The 24,872-nt window shown below is 40.4% G+C and overlaps 1 protein-coding gene across 9 annotated transcripts in view; it reads right to left on the minus strand.

Moving 5' to 3' along the window:
* LOC105357660 (NACHT, LRR and PYD domains-containing protein 12) overlaps positions 1 to 24,872 on the minus strand; it is a 75,110-nt gene that overhangs the window by 19,967 nt on the left and 30,271 nt on the right. For 6 of the 9 annotated variants that reach the window (XR_013650421.1, XM_078934008.1, XM_078934002.1 and 3 more), the window contains one exon: positions 18,076 to 18,252. Coding sequence is in view for 8 of the 9 variants with exons in the window: in XM_078934008.1 (XP_078790134.1) it covers positions 18,076 to 18,252 (177 nt within the window). In the remaining variant the exon portion in view is untranslated. Of the gene's footprint in view, positions 1 to 7,210; positions 16,554 to 16,869; positions 17,044 to 18,075; positions 18,253 to 21,921; positions 24,688 to 24,872 lie in introns of those variants that run through there. The other 3 variants (XM_023961885.2, XM_078934019.1, XM_078934028.1) reach the window with 2 other exon arrangements.

Below are 24,872 nucleotides of genomic sequence, written 5' to 3' on the forward strand. Positions count from 1 at the left end.
TTTCTGTGGTTTTACAATTAATAAATGTTTTCTCCAGAGTTTTTGGTCTGAAACTCAATCTAAATAAATGTGAATTATTGCCAATTAAAGATTCAACTTTAACAACAATTAAAACATTCCTGTTAAATCCCAAGTAAAATATCTGAGTATTCACCTAACCAAAGACTCCAAATCATTGGAGGATCTAAACTTTTGGAAAACTTTCTAGTAAAGATAGAATCTCTGTCAAGATTCTTCCCTAAATCTGCAATTAAAGATATAAATCAAATTAATTTTAAGTTCATTTGGAAATACAAAACTCATATTAGAAAAAGTGTGATATTAACAGATTATGAGGAGGGAGGACTTAAAGCTATTGATGTTGAATGTTTGGATGGGACGAGAGATCCTTAAAGAACGAAAAAGGTTTCTGGTATCAATTCCCCTTTAAAATATTAAGGGATGTAGGTGGAATTAACTTTCTGTTTAAATGTGACTATGATCTAAAAAAACTGCCAATCAAACTTTCTGCCTTTCATCAGCAAGTTCTATTGCACTGGAAACTAATTTATAAGCACAACTTTAGTCCGCACACCACGCCTCTTTGAAAACTGCCGTTATGTGTTACAAAGAAACAAATCCTTCTTTTACAATAACTGGCTGACTAAAGGATATGGTCTTTTCTGCATCAACTGGATCATTCTAAAAATATTTTGTCGTTTTGAACATTATAGTTCTAAATTTCAATATTTTGATCGGAAACAATATGATGCTGTGATCAAAGCTCTTCCTTGGTCTTTGATACATTTATGACAAAATCTACTGTTAAACAAAATTCAATTCAAACTTCCTTCACTCTTATTGGATGAACAGCCGGTTACAAACATAGAATTACCAAACAGCTTCATATGCAGATAGATTGTTAAAGAACTCTTCCAAACATCTCATCAGAAAAAAAGCATTTCTAAACACTTCTCTAAAGAAGAGGTATTTGAATTAAGGTTGAATTACTTAAAATTTTGTATTTTGAAAAGTAAAAGACATTCATTTTCAAATAATTAGTGATGTTTACCCATTCAAGGAATTTTTGAGGCTTCGTTTTGGGTTTGAAGAGAAAGACTGCAGTTTTTGTTTAAGGGACATTGAGACTGTGGATCATTTATTCTTTAACTGTGGAATTATAAAAACATTCTGGGAAGATGTCTGTGTTTGGTATTCTTCCAAAATTGGATTGCCAGTTAATTTACACGCAAAAAATGTTTTATTCGGCGTGGTATCATTTAATAGACCAGAAAATATTGTTTCTTAATATCCTGATATTGCAAGGAAAGTTTTATATTCACAAAAATAAATATTTGAAGACCAAGCCACTTTTTATAACATTTCATAAAGAGCTCTGTTTTTACTTTTAATCACTTCATTATATGAAAAAGAAGAATGGCTTGAAATTGCTTAGTTTTGTTCCGAAATACAAACTTCACGAGTACCCCTAACTAGTATTACACTATTTAGATTGGTTTTATGTTCTTTTCTTTTAGTTTTGTTTTAGTTATTTGTCTTTATTTTTTGTGTGTTATGTTCATTGTTTTTTTCCTCTATTCTTTATTTTCTATGTTAATATGTTATGTTTGGCAATGGTGATTGATCTTCGAGGTAATGTTGATTACATGGTTATTGTTCGTTATTTAATGTATGATAATGTATGGAGCCGGTTTAGCTCCTGCTGGTTTGCGGCACCTTCCGTCCGTGAAACCAGGGTTCAAACCTGGGCTGCTCCCTGTTCCCTTCTCTACTTCTGTGCCGGTTCCAAGCACGGTTGCTTTGAGAAGGTTGCGTCAGGAAGGGCATCCGGTGTAAAACATTGCCAAGTTTACCATGCAACTTGTTCGCTGTGGCGACCCCTGATGGGGAAAAGCCGAAAGAGAAAGATTTAATGTATGATACCTCAATTGTTAATAAAGTTTTTTTTTAAAAAGAAGCGCGTCTACCAGCAGTGTTGCCAGATGCTGCTAAACCCAACAAAACACAACACCAAATATGGTCGCTTTGATTTTGACATTGCAGAGAAAATTGGCTTTTGGCGAGTTGCGTGTCAATTTGCCGGGTTTTAGTAAGTTGTCTTATACGTCTGTGCTGCCTCTTATGTTGAAAAGTATTTTATTTTGAAAAATCACCGGACCTTCTGGGTTACATTTCTGTCAGATGGATGCTCACTCCATCCAGCAGCGAGTTTAACAGAGTATGAAAAGAACAAATGTTGATTTTTTTTTCCCAACAAACTTTATTTTACATTTTTCAATTTACAGAAATTTACAGTCACTTGCACAATAAACATGCCCCATGCCCCCCGCTGGGGGGGGGGAATCTGCTTAAGTGAGAGTGATTACTGGTATGTTGATCACCTGTTAGCTCCTCACAGGTGGGGACAGGAGGAGGGAGGGATCATTTATTTTATTTAACCTTTATTTACCCAGGAATTGTCCCATTGAGATTAAGAATCTCTTTTTCGAGGGAGTCCTGGCTTGGGGGGGAAACAATAAATTACATTAAAAACATAAATAAAAAATGAGAGCTTATGTAAAACAGGTACAGTTAAAAGTGACTTTCTCCTCCAATTTCCATCTTTTTTGTAGATTGTTCCATGTGAGGGGGCAGAAAACATAAAAAAAATTTTTCCCATGACATGAAAGATTTCTACAAAAAAAATCGACAGTCTTCATCAATAAGTGTAGTTTTCTACAGTTTTTCATAGAATTTTTACATGTTTCTGTGGGGTCAGTACAAACAGCACTATCAATTGCAATTGTACTTCTTTTATAATTACGTTTTTCCAATTCAAAAAAGGTAGCTGAAATGTTGCTCTCCATTTTTTAGCCATTTTGGTCTTGATAGCATCAATTTATCATTTATATTATTTTAACCATGTGTCTTCATCCTCAGAAAGGCAAGTCTTCTTTGGCAAAGACTGTTTAGCTTCCATTTTCAGATTTTCTTTGGCCGTTTTGTTTTTTTATGGTTTTACTGAGTTCATGTGCTCTTGATATGACTGTCACCAGCTGGCCTTTGAGCAGAGGGAGTGTAGGAAGTTCTCAGAGGTCAGGGTAAATTAGTAAAGATCTTTATTTTTCCAACACATTCACAAACCCAAGAGGCGCCCGCCATTAAAATTACAGGTGGTTTAAATCGCCCAAATACAATGACTTCCCCCCCTCAGGCCTCTGAATAGATCCTCCCGGAATAAAGAATTTAAGGATGGGGGTCTCAAAGTTATTGATTATGACTGCCTTAACGGAACCCTGAAAATAAACTGGTGGAAATCGTGGATCAAACACAACCAATCCTTTTGGTTTTGTGTCCCAAATTATTCATTTAACAAATTAGGCGGGTTAAAGTTGGTGCTTATTAGTGATTTTGACATTAATAAACTCCCATTAGCATTATCAGAGTTCCACAAACAAATTCTGCTAGACTGGAAAATATTGTATGTGCATAATGTCTCACCACACTCAAATATTATTTGGAAAAACAGATACATCCTCCACAGAAACCAGTCCTTGTTTTGTGCTGAATGGTTTGGCAGAAGTGTCTGGTCGGTGACTGATCTGATGGATACGGAGGGCAATTTATTAGATTATGAGCAATTTTGTTTAAGACATAACTTCAATCTTTCTTTTTCAGAATTCTTAAAAGTACGTAATTCTCTTCCTTGAGAATTTGTATTTCTAACAAGGAACACAATGACACATGTAACGATAAAACCCCAGTTAGCCACATTATCAATTGAAGGATGCCCTCTTATGGACAAAAAAATGTAATAACTCTTTTATCAGGAATTTCAATTTTTCTTTCAAAAAATTCCTATGCAGTGTACATACAAACTTAGTTTTCTTCCCATTGGCATGTGGATCATCTTCCCAGTGCTCAACAAGTAACGTGTGGCAAATTTAAATAGAAACAAGACGGCAGTGACAACAATCTTTAGAGCAGGGGTCGGGAACCTATGGCTCGCGAGCCATATATGGCTCATTTGATGGTCACATGTGGCTCACAGACAAATCTTTAATTATAAAATCTTTTTTTCATTAGACCAGTCCTTCTCGGCCACGATGCGATGCCAGAGGGGCGCGCAGTAGTATCTATCGGTGCTTCCAGAAAAAAAATCTGCGCCAGCATTATCAGTTTACTATTATCTATTATTTCACAGAGTTTGTAACAGCCTGAAACCTGTGAATTGCCAGGCCTGCAGCTGTGCGCTCCCATCTCTGAGAAGGAGCACGCAGTTGCAGGGACGGGATGTGTGAGGAAGAAGGGGGGGGGGGGTAGTGGGCACATTGTCATAACTTAAATCACACAACCCGTCACTCACTGCAGTGTGAGTGTGTGTTTGGCTCCACGTCTGCATGTGAGCAGTCTTTCTCACATCTACAGAACATTCAAACCAACCTACGATCACGTTTAAAGTCTCAACGCCTGCATGAAGCTGAAACTCACCACGTCTCAACCAGACTAAACCAGATGTTTAGCAACAAGGCTAAATATTTACTTTTAATACTGAATTAACCCCGGGTGTGTGTTCTTGGGTCGGGGCGAGCAGAACTGCAAATTCCCAGCGCACTCAAATGCAGCAACACTCCAGTACTCCCAAGGTGAAAAAGTGCATTTCTGGAGAGCCTTGAGGCGCGCACAACAATTTGAATCTTTTTTTATTTGTCAGGTAAGCCAGTGTTTTAAATATAGAGCCCTGAGTATATCTATGTTTCTAAAGAGGTCTGTCAAAAATATACACCTACAGTGACATATGTCCTTTACCTTAATATGAAAATGTTTCTTTTCACAACCTTTGCAACACTTCAATGATGCCGGCATTACTGGTGACTAATTTTTTTTTTTTAAAGCCCTGGAATTTTTTTATTATCATTGTTTAAATGTATTTGTTTAAATGTTAACTCAGATTGACCTTTTTACCTTTTTATAAAACAGTTGTGTGTTTGTTCATCTCAGCTAGAAAGAGGGGGTTTACGACTCACTGACCTAAGCAGATAAATAATCCTGTGTAAACTTAGTATCCATCAAATGGGACATTATACGACGCCCCCTAATGAACTTTTCTCTTTGTCTGGAAATTGTAACCTCCTACTTGAAGTCTTAATAAAAGCAGCACGGGGAGAGGAAGTCTTTTGGAGAAGAAAAGCGTGGTGGACGTTTTCTGACGCACTTGCTTCTTCTCCCTTATGCATGAGAAACTTGATTCTTGTTGTGTTTCTAATTGTGTTTTTCTTTAATGTCTAGATGCATTTATCTGACAGATCTATACATATTTAAACTGATTAGAAGCTCATAAAATAAACTTTGTGATTTTTAGCCGGTCTCTATGTTTGAAACGTGAAGAGCATGTCTGTTACTTTGAAATGCTAAAATTGCAGTTATTTCAAAATGTATTATCTTAGAAGTTTGTGATTAAATTAAAAACATTGTTGTAACTTACCATGAGAGGGGCCGCTGTCAAATATGCAAGTAGCATCAATGATGAAGTCTGTTGTTTGCTGCACATTTTGAGCGTGCTTTAGGGAAAATCAAAGAAAGCCGTTTATTTAAAAATAATGATGACGTACCTCCGTCTCTTTACCACTTTAGAGCAGCTATCGTGAATACTTCCATGAAGAATCCGTGAAGCCACAGGAAAATAAGCCCAATCCAAAGTGTCTCGTCTATATCTACACCAACTCTTCGTAAGTTTACTTATTTTACATGAATTAATGGACTTTTCTTTTCTTTCTGTCTCTCTTTTTGTTTTTATTTTTTAGAAATGCCAAAGACTCGTCATGCTAACAAGCCGTGCACAATCTCAATTATGGAGACAGAGACAAGACACCCAACAGTGAAGGTAACTGTTTGTTTAAGTCATCTGTTTGAAACTGTGTTGACATTGCTTCTTTATTTCTTTTTTGCTCTACTTTTTAGACTGCAATGTTTTTAAGCTAATGAAAATTGTAGGTTCAAATAATATTCATAAAGAAGATACATACAGCAATAGCACACAATTGAAACATTACTTTTGTAATTCTGTGTCTAAACAAATTTGCTTTTTTTGCTTGATTTTCTTTTTTGTGTGTGTGTGGTCTCGTATTGCCAAAAAATTACTTCTGGATTATTTACAGAAATAACTTCTTTTTCCTTTATTTTTTATTTTTATTATCCTTTGCTAAACTGACTGCAAAACCTCACTATTTAATTGTTTTTTTTCCAAACAAGTAATATGACAGCAATTTATTTAAATTGTAATGCATGTCAGGTTTATTTGAACAAGTATATTTATGTCAATATTTTACCATTATTCAATGTTGAGGATCAGGACGTCTTAAAGAATGATCAAAGTGTTCCTTTCTATATTTAGCTTATAATTACAAACTGTATGTCTAATAATTATTATTATTTTGTTTGTTTGTTTTTTTATTTTATTTTTTTAGTGGGACAACCAGAGGAAACTACTCCGACCACGGATACAGTTCCTGAGAAATTAAAAATTGCAAATGAAGAAAATTTGCTTCTAAGACAAGAGAACCAGCTTTGGAGGGAAAAGTGTGATTTCTTCAAACAAAAAGCTGAAAGTGCAGGGCAGACTGCCCCTAAAAGTTCCAAAGGAAAATGAAAAATTATTACTCTTGAGATGAAAATAATGAACTATGTACTTTAGTTTATTTGGATTTTGTCCTGCATTTCTCAAAAAGAAAAAAAACACTAATAAGTTAAACGTTTATTTGCTTTATCTTAGGATCTCGCAAAAGGAAAATAAAGGACAACTCGGATACATCCTCCATCACTGAATCTGATTCCTCTTCCTCATCCTCCTCTTCCAAAGAAAAGAAGAAGACAACGAAGAACCTGGACTCAAAATTTGGGAAACGAGGTTACTTAGCTTTTTTACTAAAATTTAGAACAGAAACACTGCACAACTTTTAAAATCCTACCCAACTATGTTGGGAACGATGTAAAATCGTTCCCAGTGATCTTTTAATTACAAATATGCAGTTTTTATTTAAAATTGTGTGACTTTTTTAAAGGACCTATATCTTGCATGTATCATATACATACAGTCAGGTCAGTAAGTATTTGATCACACTGTTATTTAGCAAGTTTCCCCACTTAGAAAACATGGAGGGGTCTAAAATTTACATCATAGGTGCATTTCCAAAGTGAGAGACAGAATCTAAAGAAACATTCAGAAATCACGTTGTACGATTTTTTAAACAATTTATTGGTATATTACTGTGACAAATAATTATTTGCCTTATTTTCTGCTTTTAAACAGCCCAACTCCACTCTGCTCATGATTCTAAATTAGCGGCACCTGTTGGAGGTCGTTAGCTTGCATAAAGGCACCTGTGCACCCCACAATCAGTCAGAAGTCTAACTACCAACATGGGCAAAACCAAAGAGCTGTCAAAAGACACGAGACAAAATTGTAGACCTTCACAAAGCTGGAAGTGGCTACGGGGCAATTGCCAAGCAGCTTGGTGAGAAAAGAACAACATTTGGAGCAATTGTCAGAAAATGGAAGAGGCTAATGATGACTGTCAATGTCCCTAGGACTGGGGCGCCTCGGAAGATCTCACCTCGTGAGGTATTGATGATGCTGAGGAAGGTGAAGAATAAGCCCAGGACAACATGGGAGGAGCTGGTCAATGACCTGAAGAGAGGTCTTATTAAATTATTAGAGGTCTTATCTTATTGATCTCAATTGTTCTTTATTTGCTATATCCAGCAAGTCCTTTGCTAATTAATATTTAAGTTATGTGTGCTCTATTTGAGACCACTGATATCAAGTACAAACTATCAAATCCAGCCGAGCTGCAGTCCAAATCTATGTGAGATGTCAACCTTCCTCATCTACGTAATCTCATTGGTCCTTGGATACCCTTCCATTCGCCTGCTCCTCGATGGTCTTCTGAAAGTGTGTCCCTCCAGAAATGAAAAAGATGACTTCTCTCTTACCATTGGTGCAAATAAAAATTTTGGGTGTTATATTATGTGCAGGTTCCATATTACACTGTCGGTTCTCTGTTGGAATCTGGGCTTCTGGTGGTTTCCATGGTGCGATGAATACATGAATAGAACCTTCTCCTTAAACTCACTTGATTTCACTTTCTCAGACTTGTTCTGAGAAATAAGATATTTATATATTCATTGCCAAGACTAATACTTCTTTTGCGTACTTAAATTATTTTTTATCAGACACTGGTTTGTTTTTTAAATACAATTTATAAAACGCACCGACATGTTTCGGTGGAATACCTTCTGCCTTCTTCAGGGTCGTCATCAGGTGGTAGTGTGTGACGTCTTTAAAAACAGATGGTTGTGACTGAGGAGGAGTCACCTGTCAAACTTTGAGAAGTGAACCCGCCCCTTGATGTCCATTTTTTGCTGGAGGATGTTGCTCCAGGTGTGAGAGAGCAGGCAGGCCCCCTCATCCCTGTTCATGGAAGTATGGGCTCGCTTTCTTATCTCCACCGCCTCCATGATCCATCTGCGGTGTCTGTTGTCTTCAGTGCGGAGGACTTTGGCCTTTTTTCCAGTCCATGATGTGGTTTCCTTGTTTGTGTGGGTTGTCATGGTTACAGCTGGGCTGCAGCCTACCCCTTCCCCCTCCTCCTGTGCAATTACCTGGATCTCAGCTGTTGTCTGTTTGTAATTTGTGTTTGTTTATTTAGGTTCCTGCCCCTGTGGTTTCTGTGTCACAGTGTCCTGTTTGTTCAGTGTCACTAATGTTTGTTTCCTCGAGTTTTTCGAGTAAATCTTTGACTACTCAACATTTGGTTTTCGAGTTCTTCCTGCGTTTGGGTTCTTCGGTTACGAGCCGTAACAGTGGTCCGTTATGGCTGATTTCATATTTTCTTGTACTGCCTGTTGTCGTCTTGCTCTTGTTAGTCTTTTGTTTCCTTTTCGCATTTTTTTTTTGATGTTCTGTTTTTCTTGTGACGAAGGTGCGTCCTGTTTCACCGATGTACGTTTTATTGCAGGTGTGACATGGGATTTCATAAATGAGATTGCATTTCTTATTTTGTTCGATCTTGTCTTTTGGGTGAACCAGTAGTTGCCTGAGTTTTTTATACGGTTTAACTGGGGGGCTGATCTGATGTTTTTTCATGGCCCTTAGGATGCGTTCTGTTATTCCTTTGATGTATGGCAATGTAAACATTCCTATGTTTTCTGATTTCTTCGTCAGATTTTTCTACTTCCTTGTATTTCCTCTGCTCCACCTGTATTTGTCCCTTTTTTATGGCCCATTGAGAATACTAACACCTGGTTAGTGGATTTTGTATGTTTCTTCTCCTCCGTTTTGTCCTCCCCGTCCGTTACCAGTTCTGCACGATCAAATGAGGTTCTTACGATGGATATTTTGTGAGTTGAAGGATGTTCTGAGGTCCATAATAAATATTGGTCTGTTTGAGTTGGTTTCCTGTATAATATTATTTTTATGTCCCTGCTTTCGGTGTGCGTGATGTTTATGTCCAGAAAGTTGATGGAGTTGTCTTTTTCCTCTTCATGTGTGAATTTGATTTGTCATCGTCCTTGGTGTTTAGGTGTTCTGTGATCTCCTGCGTATGTCCTGTTTTGAACTTTTCCAGAACGTCTTCGACGTAGCGTTTCCATAGGGTTGGACGGCAGTCCTCCGATGCGGATGCTATTGCTTTCTTTTCCAGGTCCTCTATGAAAAGCTGCACATTGTGGCTGATAGTGGGTTGGGGTATGGGAAAGCCTTCCTTTTGTCTGTAAATTGAGTTGCGGAATTGGAAATAGGTGGATGTAGTAATTAAACGGATAAGTTGTGTAATGTCGTTAACTGTGAGATTTGTGCGTTTCCTTAGCGATTTGTCTGCTGTTAACTGTTCCCGCACTATTTGTAGTGTGGCTTCTACTGGAGTCCTGGGGCCTCATTTATAAACGTTGCGTACGCACAAAAGTAGGCGTACGCCACTCTCTACGCAATAGTTGAGATTTATAAAAAGCAAACTTAACGGGAAAATGTGCGGTCCTTCAGGCAAGCTCTGACCCAGGCGCACGCACAAAAACGGGTGAAATGAGAAACGGCGACACCGTCGGCAGATGGAAGAAACACGTGAAAGTGAAAATGACAATACTGCCTCTCAGAAATAACATGAAGACTTCACAAAGCAAGTCTTACAATTAACAGCCTACACAAACACCCGTTTGATCGATCAGCAGTGAAACAAAAAAAAAAATCAAACGAAAATTACAACAGAAATTCAAATGAACACTTATTTGCAAAAACAAAAGTGAAATATGTTCTGCAATATTGGCATGTTGTGCAATTCATCCTCATAAATAATATATTTAACAGAACGAAATAATGTACAAAACTGATATTCTCGTTAATGTGTCTGTCTGGCGGAGCAGAAATAGGTGCAGACAGACAGATGGATAGATGGAGAGAGATGCATTAATTGTCCACTAGGGAAAGTTGTTTTCATATTAAAACATTTCTTCATAAGCTACAGAATTATGGTATTCATGCATGTGCCTTTAGTTTGTTTTATTTTTGATAAAACAATGTATGGCGTATGTCTCGACCATTCAGAAAGCAACAAGAAATTACATTTGTGCTGAATGATTTCCCATTTCCACGTCGATTATTACCGACATCTGTAGCTTGTCAGATGTAATTAAATGGAGGGAAATAAAATGCCCCATCACAATGCGTAATGACGCACAATGGCTGATCTTGCGCTCTTAGAAGATGTGGTAAATGGAAGAATTCGGAGTGAACGCATCTTTAGACAGCAACAAAACTTGCTGGCAAACGAGGACGAGTGGCGTATGAGCCGGTTCTGACTTCGTCGAGCCTTCCTGTTGGACCTCTGTGGGCTTTTGGGGGTGTGTCACCCGGTGCATCTGGCGCGTCGTGTCCCCCTGCGCCTCAGTCACCACTCGACTAAGGGATTCCCCAATTCTTGCCGCTAGTCTCTCATCAAGAGGGGTCAGCTCCGGTGTCGCCCCCCCCATCCCGTGGCAAAAACACTCTGGCGATGCAGCGCCAGAGTTTTTTTTGCCTCGACTTTGATGACCGACCATTTCTTTTTTATTTCGGCCACGGTCCGAGGTTGTGAGGATACAGCATTTAAGGCGTCTGCCACCGTCTGCCACTCACGTGGCTTTTAGGCATTAGTAATGCCCACACTGTGCCCTCCAAACAACATTTTCTCCTCTTTTCCACCTCGCCAACGATAACTTCTACTTCACATTGAGTGAAGTTAGGTTTTTTTGATTTCCTCTCGGTGTGTGCCATGGTTTCGCAATCAATGAATATTCATTTTTGGGCGTTTCACGGACTATTTATGGGCAACTATGGGCGTGTCATACAGCCGCAAAAGCTGCGCTGCATTTAGAATTGGTTGTGATTTATTAAGGGAAAGATGCGTAGGATGTGCGTGCGCACGGTTTTATAAATCCGAATATTTCTGTGCGTACGCACGTCCTATGTTTCATCCGTACGCCACTTCTGACGCAAATCCTACGCAAAGTTTTATAAATGAGGCCCCTGGTGAATGATATTACGTCACGTGAAATAAATATTTCATTTGCTTCCATCTTTGTGTTTTTGAATTCTTCTGCCAGCTGTTTTGCATTTTCACAGTGGTAGTCTGTGTTTCCTAAGAGGGGTTTAAAAATATCGGCAATGAATTTGGAGAGGTTGTATGTTACTGATCCCATGCTGTCTATTATGGGCCTCAGTGGTGCTCCAGGTTTGTGTATTTTCTGGAGTGCCATAGATCCGGTGGATGATGCTGGCTGTTGGTATGAGGTGGTTGTAGGTTCTTCTTTGCTTCTGTGGGGTCTCTTTTCAGTACCTCATAGGTGTTCCTGTGTTGAAGCATCTCATTAATTTACTTTTCATATTGTTCTGTGTCCAGGATGACTGTGGTTCTGCCTTTGTACGCTGGTAATATAATAAAAAAGAAGTGATAATACTTCTTTTGTCTTTTATCTATGCATCGCTTCCTGAGCCTGAGACCCCCTACTCCCTGGTCAGTACTTCTGTTTCCGGTGGATGATATCGTTCCCCCTGCTCTCCTTGTTCTGGTGCTGCAACAACGACTACCCTCGACGTACCTATTTCTGCACTGAAAGTGATGGGGCGGTGGACCTCCTCTGTGTTCTAATGATATTTCTGACTTGAATGAACCAAAATGTTAGCAGCAGAATGGAATGTAAATTCCTGGATAATGGTTGTTTGGAAAATGTATTTGCCAGGTGGAAGCCTCAAATTTAGGAGGTTTTTAAGTTGCATTATATTATGGAACGGACCTTGAGGTTTCTTAAGCGAAGCATCGAAATTATGACTGTTAAGATCGTTGTTAATACTTAGATGGAAGCTTAGAATGAATGGATGTTATTAAGCGCGTAAAAAGAAAAAAAAATGTAAGGCGAGTGTGTGAACCAGAGATCCTCAGGAATGCTTTTAAGGGGTCAATCCTGATTTACAAGCAGAAATGCAGGGATATGATCAGTGGGGTCAGAAGGCTGCAATCAAACTTTTTATGAGTAGGGGAAAGTGAACTAAAAAAAGGAAAGGCGGCATCAGCCATCTGAGTCTGATCATGTTTATTCAAGAGGGAGGTGTGTCCTGCACAAAATGATCCACTACTGCTTTGTAAGAAATGATACTTTCTATAGCTTTTTCTGAACATCTACCCTAGTCCATGTCCTAAACACTAAAATACAAACTAAAATACACACTAAAACACGTCCTATTTTTATTCTGAGAGCATAGAAAGTCGTTACATCTGCTTACAATGGAGAAATCACCCCTCCTTTCTGCGAGTCCTCATCAGCCTGTCTGCAGGCTCGGGCACGCGCACTCTGATCTGTGAAGCTGTTCCCCCTCCTTTTGCTCTGTCCTGCACTCTGATCTGCTTAACTTTCTATGAAATCCATAATCTTTAACCCATTTATCCAAATACTTGATTAATGTCTGATCCTGACTTTCCACATACTTCCAAACTTTATGAAAAGCTTTCTGAACCTGAGCAATGTGCTGTCTTTCTTTTTAGTGAGATTTTGTGAATGAGTCCCCCCCATCTTTTCGAGGTGTATGATCGACGATCAGCCACAAACGCTCTCAGGAATTCAGCGACCACACCAGGCTTCTACAAAGATAGTCTTTGTGGATGTGGCTGTCCTGAGAACCAGCTTCTCAATTTCAATCACAAACCAGAGTTCCCACCCAAGTAACCCGTTTTATGGATTCTCCAGCACTGAATCTAATCAGCAGAAAAAGCTTGGAGAATCAGAAAAGAAACCTAATTATTTGTCAACTGAGTCACTATTTTGTTTTAGAACGAGGAATTAATCAAAGCGAGCACACACCACAGGGGCTGTCGAAAAAGGGCAAACTTAGACACAGACAAAGAGACACAAAAAGCGTTACACACACATATTTTCCCCGGAGCTACGTTTCGTCTCAAAAGTCATACTCAGCCATCCCAAGGCTCTATTTCTTCGGCTTCACTCGCCGCGGCTGCACCTACACTTATGCCTACACTTCCGGCCTACACTGACGTCCCTACACTTCTTCTCCTTCCCTGGAGGACTTATTTCCCTACACTTGTGCCTACACTTCCATCCCTAAACTGCCATTCCTCCGCGGAAGGAAGGCAGCTACAATGACGGCCTCGCGCGCCGAACCACACTTGTCCCGTCTGCGCAAGATGACTCGTGCACGCGCAGCACCTTGCCTGCAAGCGGAGCCTGCAAGCGGTGCTCTGCTCAGCGTGCTCGCGCAGCGGACTGCAGCCGTTTCTCTATTCTTCCCCCAACGTTGATGCACGCACACACAAAGACACAGTTAACATAAAGCCCTAACAAGTAAAGTGAGGACAGACTTTCTGTGTGGCGTACCCACTTCAAGCAATGAACCTCGTTATTTGAAGAGGGTCAGACGGGACAAGTGTGGTTCGGCGCGCGAGGCCCTTCAAGGTTCTCCTCACCATGCCAACTGCAGTCCGACTTGCTGACTGACCCTCCTGGATTCACGTAAGCCACTGTAAATTGCTGAGAGCCTACGAGACACATCCCTGGTTGAAGTCCAACTACAGAGCCGCTGCACTACTCCTGGCGAGGGGCGCTCCCTGGAGTGTTTCCTCTAGCGCTCCTCTCTTCCAGCTACAGTGAGCTTCGAACCAGCTAACATGGGTCCAGCTGTTGCTCGTGGTTTCATCTTGTACTTTTATTCCCTCTTCCTCTGGAGATCTCACTCACATCATCAGTGAGGTCAAGTCCCTTAAATCCCAAATTTCTTCTCAGATGACTGACGCCTACTGGTCTGGGTCCCCACTTTATTGGTTTACTTCTGGTGGAGTGTACTGATAAAACTAGTCACTCCGGTCCTCTCTGTGTTGTTTTTCTTTTTTTCTTTTCGTTATGTGTTTGATTCCATGTGTCAAATGAATGATCAGCACTATGCCAACAATTAACCTAATTCGCATCTGCTCGTGGTTGAAACTGGTCTTTACAGATTTATTTTATTGTTTTTCTTTTGTTTGATTTGATTTTTTTTATTTTTCTTCATTTCTTAATTTGTTTCTTGTTCTATGTAACTTTAATTAACGAAATTGTGCCGAGGTCTGGACTGGTGATGCATGCGTATCCTTAGTGATGGCTGCCGAGGGGCACAGAGCCGTTGATGAGTTTTGCCCTCCCTGACTGCTCACTGAATGTTTCACACAGATGGTATAAGTTTAGCCCTGGAGGTTTTCGCATCAACACTCATGTATCACCTACCACCTCTGATATGCTCATTTATTCACGTTGATTTTATGTTTTCTTGTGTATTTACCTGTACCTCTATACTTTTGTTTTCGATGCAGAGCCGATATGCTGCCTATACTGAAAATCTTCGTGAAATGGTATATGGTTGATGATGACAGGAGTTCTGCTTACTATACATGTATAATTTTGATATGACAAACAGGGGGGTATGTGAAGAATAGTTAGAAACTGCCTTTAACTTTTATTACACTAATGGTTTAAACTTAATTCACTGAGCATGTATTGTCATCTCAAAATTATATTACATTTGAAGACAGCACAGCCAAACTATTGTTTTCACAGTTTATTCTCATCCTCCCTTTTTTCTGTGCATGTGTGATCTGCTGAGCAGGCCTCAGAGTTATCTTCACTTTAGCCTTGAAGCGCCTTTCCAGCAGTAACCTGTGGGCGTGATTTTCACACGAGGTCCATCGGACGATCTTCTGAATATGCAAATGCAGGGTTTTTATACCAAAGCCCATCCCTGAGCTCGTTGGTTCGAACTTTGAATGCACCATGTTCACCTGTCTGTCCCCTTCGTGTTTGTGCGAAGTAAAACCTCCACAAAAGCTAAGTATTGTCTCTGAGTCATTATTCATTATTTCTGTGTGTAAGAAACTGACGGGGTTACGAACTAAATTTTAATACGGTCCTTTCTAGAGAATCCAGTTTCTTCACAGGAAGCTTCGAATTAATGGTTGTTAAGCATGTTATAGTATGTCAGTGGAAGCATCGAAATGGGTGTTAAGCTAGTGTCGTCTTACAGGTTGGTTTATGGTGGTTCAAAATATAGTTCCCTACAGCGTTTTGCTCCATGTTCAATATTTTTGGCTCTTTTCTTTTCTATCTAGATAGTGTGTTCCCTTCGTGGCGCTGTACTGGAACAGGGGTGGCCCAACGGTCAAAGGTGCCGAGTCACACATAGCAGTCATACTTGTAAGTCTGAATATGGAATGCCTCTGAAACACATTTCATCTTATTTCACACTGCTTATACATTTACATGCTTTTTTACGTTGATGACATTTGGTGTTGGGGATAGTTATTACCCAAAGGTTTTATGGAAATCTTGTCTCATAGAATTGTACGGAGCCTTATGCCAAATGAAAAGAATGTGAAAATAAATATTTTACTGCATGAGTTGTCTGTCTGAAATAACATTGAAGATCGTGAGTCTAAAGGCTACTGACCAAAAATTGTAATAATCTAATGATCAGAACAAGCAGGCGAAAATGCCACTATAATGTACATAAAAACATCTCTATGGACACACACAGACGTCAGCAGATAGGGAAGATGACATTAGTAACTATGGTAAGAGTGTATGGAAAAAGTTAAGAAAAGTTTCCAATATGAGAGACAAGGGAAGTAGAAAACCAAGTTCAGATGACAACCTTTAAACCTACTACTATGATGGATTCTACCTGGATGAAGGAGTGTATTCATAGAGAAAAGAAGAAGAAAACTTCCTAACAAGTTAGAAACAAAAGAGGAAGTGCAGTTCTCCATCAGTCCACCGGGGGAGCTGCAGCACAATAACTGTCCACTTGATGCTGAGACAGTGGAGCTGATCTCAGATCAGTTCATGCTGCAGCTCTGACACTCATCTCCACTTCCTCTGATTCCTCCATCACTCTGCTCTCCCCCTCCAGGCAACACCGTCCAGTCACAACATCTCTGCAGACCAGCTGCTGCTGCTGCTCCTCTCTGCTCCTCCAGAAGGAGCATCAGACTCTTTATTCCTCCCAGCTACAAAGACAAATGAAAAAGACAGAGATGAAAGAGTGTCTCCTGATCCTGGTCTGTCAGTCAGTGATGCAGCACAGCAGCAGAAAGAGCAGCAGGAGCTTCAGTCCTGTTCAGAGCAGCAGCTTCCTGTCATCTTCACCTGTTGGAGCTTCTGCTGCTCTGATTGGCTGACTGTTGTCCTGAAGCCTGTCATCATTCTCCTCAGAGCTTCACTGAGAAGCTGCAGCTTCACAGGAAACTCTGCATCTTTGCTCTCAGACTAACTTTAGGACCAAACATCTGGAAGCAGCTGGACTGACTCCAACCCTCTACTGACCTCAGAGTCTGCAGTTTGGAGTTTAGACTCTCCACCAGATCCTGGAGCTGCTGAAGATCTGAATCCTGAAGGTTGTTATCGGTCAGGTCCAGTTTTGTAAGGTGAGACGGGTTGGACTTCAGAGCTGAGACCAGAGCAGCACAGCTGATCTTTGACAAACCGCAGTTCCACAACCTGAATCCAGAACAAAGAGCAGAGTTTAAAGACAAAGTTCATGTTTTTCATCCTTCACTTCTTCTAAGAGTTCAGAGAAGAAGATCAGAAAGTTTAGAAAAAGTCCAAAGATGTGAAGCAACAGCAGCAGATCAGAAGAGTCCAGCAGAAGCAGAGAAGAAGAACATTCAGGAACATTCAGGACAACATGCAGCTGCTTCAGGAAAGAAGTCCAGATGTGTGAAAGTCAAACATCAGCCTGTGGCTGCATCCAAACCAACTGATGTTTCTGCAGCAACAGCAGAAAAAGTCCACTTCCTCTTTCTGCTCAGCTCTTCTCCAAACAGCACTGAATCATGGGAGAATTTCAGCAGCATGATGCTGGAAAGTCTTCATCCCAGTTTTCAGGAGATGATCTTCCAGTCCTTCTCTGCTGCAGCCCTTCAAGCAGAGACTTTCAGCAACAAAAGATCAAAGCAGAGAGAAGAAGGAAGTGATGAGGAAGAGTCAGCAGCAAATGTTGGACATTGATCCCTGATCCATGACTTCAGCTCTGAATGAAGAGTCAGAAGCTGCTGGGAGCTTTGATGGATGATGTGATGATGTTTGTGGATGAAAAGGTGAGGATGTTTGTGGAGGATGTGTCTGTCAGAGCAGCATCCAGCTGCAGCATGACTCTGTCACTGTCTGCTCACAAACATCAGCCGCTGGACTCTCAGCTGCATCTGCTGAAACACAGCAGGACTCAGAGTGCATGTGAGCGTGCAGGGCTGCTTCTTCTGCACGCGCTTTAAAGGAGTCTGTTGGAGCAAAGACACAAAGAAGAGCTGATGGCTGCAAGCAGAACTTTGTGGAGCACAAATGTCAGCAGACAGCTTTGAAACAAGCAGCTGCAGGAAGAAAAGAAGAAGTTCTTCTGCAGATCTTTGAAGAGAACAAGCAGCTGCAGGAAGATGCTGCTGCAGATGAGAATCTGGACATTTCTGCTCACTGTGGGTCAACACAACTTTGTCATCATATTGATCTGAACACAACTGAAACATGGAGTCTGACCTCAGAGTCTGCAGTCTGCAGTCTGGACTCTCCAGAAAACCACACAGATGAAGAAATCCTGAATCCTGCAGGTTCCTGTTCTCGCTCAGGTCCAGTTTTGTCAGATTGGACGGGTTTTTCTTCAGAGCTGAGACCAGAGCTTCACAGCTGATCTCTGACAAACTGCAGCTCCACAACCTGAAATCAGACAGAAAAGTGTGTTCAGGAGCAGTGAAGACAGCTGGAGGTCCAGGTATTTGGTAAATGTAGTCAAGTGGGACCCGTCCTGATAAAAGACTGACAGATGACATTATAACGGTTTTTAATGCTTAATTACTGAATTACATTTTTTTAAAAGCATGGCAGAAATGCAGATTAAACTGACTGAAAGGAATTTTCATTTGAATTAGGCAACCAAAAAACATGACAGTTAAATATTCAATTGATTTAACATTGATTTAAAAAACAATTAAGATTGAATTGTATTTCTTCATCCTGAATCCTTAATTGTAAAATGCATTTTCAAATGACATCACCACATTGCAAAGTGAAGATTACTTTGAATTATTGGTAAAAAAAAATCAGTTCAATAGAAAAATCTTGATCAATTCTTTAAATCAATCAAGCACAAAATCAAGTGAACAAAGAAAGTTTAAACCCCCTGCAGATATTTTACAGGAGATATAGATTCAAGAAAGTGTTGATTCATGAAAACTTGGAAAAAAGATAGTGAAGAATTTTCTAATAGTAAAGCTAAATTAGACAGAACCCTGATAAGACACTTTAGCACAGAAAATCGTCTTCTGTTTTAAAGATAAAATACACAATGAGTCACCATTTAAAAAGAACTGAGATTACCAATTTGGTCCTGAAGAACTCATGACCAGGACTGCTGCTAAACTAGTTCAGACGCTCAATATCTGAGGTCACAGACGCAACAAGGTCTGAAGAATCAAAGTCCACAGATCATTCTGGCTGGAAGTGCATCAATGTTTCCACTTGAAAATGCTTTCCTTCCTCTCTTCGTCCTGACTGTAAAAGTCAGGTTGTGCAGAAAAACAGCTAAAAAGTCTTTAGTTCTCCTTTGAAAGCATTTCCTGACATCTCTAAACTGTGGAGGGGCCTTGAAAAGCATAAGGATCCACAGGGCCCAAAATGTCTGCATGTGGCCCTGCAGAGGGGCTGCTGGTGGTTCTGCTGGTAGTCTAAGGGTTTCAGCTCATTCTGCTGGTAGTCTAAGGGTTTCATCTGGTTTTGCTGTTAGTCTAAGGGTTTCATCTGGTTCTGCTGGTAGTCTAAGGGTTTCAGCTCATTCTGCTGGTAGTCTAAGGGTTTCATCTGGTTCTGCTGGTAGTCTAAGGGTTTCAGCTCATTCTGCTGGTAGTCTAAGGGTTTCATCTGGTTCTGCTGGTAGTCTAAGGGTTTCAGCTCATTCTGCTGGTAGTCTAAGGGTTTCAGCTGGTTCTGCTAGTATCTAAGGGGTTTCAGCTGGTTCTGCTGGTAGTCTGAGGGTTTCAGCTCGTTCTGCTGTTAGTCTAATGGTTTCAGCCGGTTCTGTTAGTATCTAAGGGTTTCATCTGGTTCTGCTGTTAGTCTAAGGCAGGGGTCGGCAACCCATGGCTCCGGAGCCACATGTGGCTCTTTCATCCATCTCTTGTGGCTCCCTGTGACTTTGGAAAATAATGAGTATTTTATAATAATTAAATTTTATTTTAGTTTGTTCATTTTTCATGGCATTTCAAAGGCGCTGCTGGCTCCGCACGAAGCGCGAGCCACGTAAAAAACAGCTTCGTAATGAGCTCGTATTTATCGGGCGATACCTGCAGAGCTGATAGCAGGGAGAGGCACGCGGGGCGGCTTCAATAAACACTCCGATCTTCTGCGGGGAACTTGACGTGCCGCGGGGCAGAGACTGATGACAGACTGAGAGTTCGCGCCAGCGTTGCCAGATAGAGTCACAGGTTTCCAGCCGAAAAGTCATCTGAAAACCGCCAGACCCAGCCAAAAACCGCCCAAAACAGCTTTTGTTGATGTTCTTTTTCGTACTGGACTGATAAAATAAAAGATTATTATAAATAAAAGATAGTTCAGACTAATAATAAAATGTGTACAATATTGAATATTTCTTCAGCGGAGCGCCTTCTTCCATTCATTTTCTTAACCCGCTCTATCCCCGCTACAACCTGTGTCCCGCTCTTTCATCCTTGTGCTGCGCTGGAGCGCCCCGAATACCGTATTTTGCGCTCTCTTTGTAGAATACACCGAGGAGGAGCGCGGGGGAAACAAATCTCAGCTGCAGAGGATGTGAACAGGGAACAGGTAGAGAGGAAAAGCAGGTAGAGAGGCGGGAGGGGCTTTAGCTTCAAACTCTGTCAGAGAGATGCAAACACGGGCGTCAGATTGAGACGCAGCTTTCCCTGCGGGAGTTAAAGCAGAGACTTTCTCTGGGAGGATTTTATGAACTCAAACATGGAAACATGATTACCAAGTAGAACTCTTCAAAATAATAAACCTGATCTCTCCACATTCTCAGTGTCTACCATGCATTGATGAACACATCGCTCCATGCAGCGATCAGACCGCGGCCGCGGTATCATCTTTTAAAGAACATAATGTGCATTTGCAGCGACTTATGCTTCAGACGATGTCCGATTGGCCAATCTACATGTCAATCAAGTCCCGTACTTCTCAGTGAGGATTTTGATTGGCTGGTGGATTTTAAAGAAGTACTTTCTTTTTTTTTTAATCTTTTCTGGCCCGCAATCTACACTCATGTCATAGAAGATCGACCGGTAGATCGCAATCGATGTAATGTGCACCCTTGATATAATATATACATGCATAATATATATAATGATGTCAAAACGGGTTGTGGCTCCCGGTGCTTTCTTTTTTATTAGGGGTGGTCCCAAATGGCTCTTTGAGTAAAAAAGGTTGCCGACCCCTGGTCTAAGGGTTTCATCTGATTCTGCTGTTAGTCTAAGGATTTTAGCTGGTTCTGCTGGTAGTCTAAGGGTTTCAGCTGGTTCTGTTAGTATCTAAGGGTTTCATCTGGTTCTGCTGTTAGTCTAAGGGTTTCATCTGATTCTGCTGGTAGTCTAAGGGTTTCAGCTCATTCTGCTGTTAGTCTAAGGGTTTCATCTGGTTCTGCTGGTAGTCTAAGGGGTTTCATCTGGTTCTGCTAGTATCTAAGGGTTTCAGCTGGTTCTGCTAGTATCTAAGGGTTTCATCTGGTTCTGCTGGTAGTCTAAGGGGTTTCATCTGGTTCTGCTGTTAGTCTAAGGGTTTCAGCTGGTTCTGCTGGTAGTCTAAGGCAGTGTTTTCAGCTAGTGTGCTGCAGCACACTAGTGTGCCGTGGGAGAGGGTCAAGTGTGCCGAGGGAAATTGCCCTCATTAACTGATTTAAAAACATTTTCTATCTCCAGGATGTCAGCTCTCTGTTCATACAAACAAGCCCTGATAAAACACTGAGGAGTTAGGAATATAAAAGATCGTAAAATACTTTTTTTTGGGGTTTATTTTATTTTATTAAAGACATTTTGATAAGAATGACGGTACCGCGATTCAGCTGCACCTTCGGCTGTATTTTGGAAAAGTCCCGTCCCTTTAACTGTCTCCACCAATCATTCTTGGGGGGCTTAATCACATGTCATCAGTTTGACCAATCAGAAGTGGTTAAAGTCTTCACTTCCTTGTCCCGATTTAGCTCGTAAAGTCGCTCAGTTCTAACAAAAATACCAACTAAAGCTCGTCTTTAGCGGTGTAGCTTTCCACAGAATCCGGTATCAGACAGTGGAACAAATGAACAAAACAATGAAGCCCCGAAAAGCGATCTCCTGCCGATTTATGCACTACATCTCCCATGATGCATTGGGTTGTGAAAGTGACAGTGCACAAGGAGATCTGTTGTTAAATGTCTTGAAACCAACGAACACACATCAAACTGTTTTTAAATCTTCTAACTTAACTTTTATTGCATCTTTTAGAAAAAAAAACGGCTGCAGTTTCCAGCTTTTTCTGCAATTAATATCTCAAAAATGCATGTGAGATTATGGAGGGGCTGTAGATCAATACAGACTATGAGTTCCCCCTTTTTTTTTTTTTTTTTTCGGATGCTGGTGTGCCGCGGGATATTTTTTAAGGTTAAAGTGTGCCGTGCCTCAGAAAAGGTTGAAAAACACTGGTCTAAGGGTTTCAGCTGGTTCTGCTGCTCCCAAAGTTCCTTTTTCTGATCCCAGAAATCCTTTAGGACATTTGTGTCAAATACAAGGCTACTGAGTCACATCCAGCCTGGTGTGTGGTCATACCAGCCTCAGGGTTTGTCGATAGATCGATTGTTGTTTTATCTATTAATTTTAATTTTTTTGTTTTAGGAAAATGTTTTTTGGGAAAATCTGGATTTTGCTTTCCCAGCTCTCTGCTTTCTTGAACTTCTGTTGTTCGAAGTAAAGTAAAGTAAGCTGGCATGAATTGAATCTAGAATAATCAAAGTTAACATGTTGTGGCCTGTTGTCTGGAGTTTGGATGTTCATGTTTGGTCTTTTCCTAAGCTCACTCTGAGAGCACGTCATGAAGTCCAGATGCAAACTGGTTGCAGCCCGGCACTTTTTATTGTTCGATCTTTGTCCAACAAAACATTTATTATAAATGATTTTATCCATGATTATAATGATCTATTTTTAACCGAAACATGGCTGAGCACGGATGCATCTTCTGTTCTCACAGAGATCTCTCCACCCAATTTAATTCTGTTTTTTCAACCAGGGAGGGCAAAAAGGGTGGGGGAACTGCATCTATAATGTCCAACTCCATTGCAGTAAAGCAGATTTTCTTAGATGAGTACCACAGCTTTGAACATCACGCCTTTGTTTTTAACAGCCCTCCAATTCTATGCATCACAGTCTACAGACAACCCAAACCAAGCTCTGTTTTTATTGAGGAGTTTTCTGAGTTTCTAGCATCTCTCCACACTTCCTTTAACATGATTTTAATAACTGGGGATTTTAACCTGCATATAGACAGGAATTTGGAATATTGCACATCTCAGTTCTTGGACTTGCTCTCCTCTCTTGATTTTAAACAACATGTCATGCAGCCGACTCATAACAGGGGGCACATTCTTGACCTTGTCATCAGTCATGGTTTACCTACCAGTGTGTCCGCTGTTGTGGATCTGGCTGTATCTGACCATTACTGTGTGCTTTTTAACATCACTGGTTTTATAAAACAGGAGACCTCTTTGAGAACGGTGATGAAACACTACTTGACTCCTGAGGTGGTCGAAAAGTTTATTACATCTGTTCGCTCCAACTCTCCACCTGTCTTGCCGGCCCCCTGTGATCTACTTGTTGAACGTTTTAACAGTAAATTAAAATCCAGTCTCGACTCAGTTGCTCCACTAAATCTAAAAGGATGAGAATCAAACCCACACCCCCTTGGAGAACTGAGGAAATTAAACAATTGAAGAGACATTGTAGATCTGCTGAAAGTCTTTGGAGAAAACGCAAACTTGAAATAAACTATCAACTATAGCAAAACCAACTAAACCTACATAGTCAAACAGTATAACAGACTAGAAATTCCTACTTTGCAAACATCTCTGTAAATAAAAATAACCCCAGAGTCCTCTTCACCACAACTGAATCTTTTATCAACCCAAAAGTGAGTCAAAACACAATGCCAGCCTCCGCCTCATTGTGTGAGGACTTTGCAGACCACTTCAGGAGAGAGATGTCAGATCTAACATCATAAATGAACAGAAAACCCTTTTAATTGGAAATGATGGCTTGATTTTACCTGAGGAAGCACTGGACATTTTTGACCTGGTTGAAGCTGCAACACTTGGTCGAGTTTTCTCCCAAGTTAATTCAACGACCTGTTTTTTTAGGTCCCATCCCTACATCACTTTTCAAATCCTTTTACGGGTATATTGGGAGTGAGATTTTTAAGATCATGAACTCCTCTCTACAGACGGGTATTTTTCCTGCTGCCTTTCAGACTGCAGTGGTGAAACCGTTACTCAAGAAAATCTATTTGGACCCTTCAGTTTTTAATAACTACAGATCTGTGTCCAAATTACCATTTTTTTTCTTTTTATTTGGGTAGTGAAAACTTAGTCAATCATAAAAAATAGAATATCAAGATGTTTATAAACCCATATTTTCTTTTTAACATCACAATCTAACATAAACAGGCAGCAGGTTAAAAATAAGAAATAAAAAAAACTTTCATCACCAGCGGCAAAAGTCTAGTACAGGTTTTTCACATTTCACCAGAGTTCAATCCAAAGAAAGATTAGTCTTATCCAGAACTGGTTGCCAGACGTTTTGAACTCCTCAATGTTGTCATGAAGGCTATGCGTTAGTCTTTCCAGAGGAAGAATCTTCAAAACCTCTGTGTACCAGTCCTCTATGGTCGGAATGTCATTGGAAATCCAGAACTTCAGAATGTTTTTTCTTGCTACAAACAAAAGAATTTATCAATATGTTTACTTTTTCATTCTCATATTTATTTCCAGTGCTTCCTCAGCTGGAACCTCTCCCTCTGGGTCGGCTGCTGTCCAGCTGCGGCATCACTGCTTAGCTGCGGTGGAGCGGCCCCTGCCTGTGATGCTGTATTTGGCTGGTTATGTGGCTGTTCACAGAGAGGGAGGTTCCAATTATTAGCGTTTCCAACATCATCCATGTGCTCAGCCCATTTCTCATTGTCTTTACCCATCAGTTAGGGGGGTGGGAGGTGTGAAAGAAGTGGGGGATTTTGTGTAGGAGGGGGGCCCTATTTTAAAAAAATCGTATTTTAATTTTCATTCTTGCTTTTTT

The sequence above is a fragment of the Oryzias latipes genome, chromosome 2, assembly GCF_053564925.1.
Source record: "Oryzias latipes strain Hd-rR chromosome 2, Olatipes_Hd-rR_3.1".
NCBI lineage: Eukaryota > Metazoa > Chordata > Actinopteri > Beloniformes > Adrianichthyidae > Oryzias > Oryzias latipes.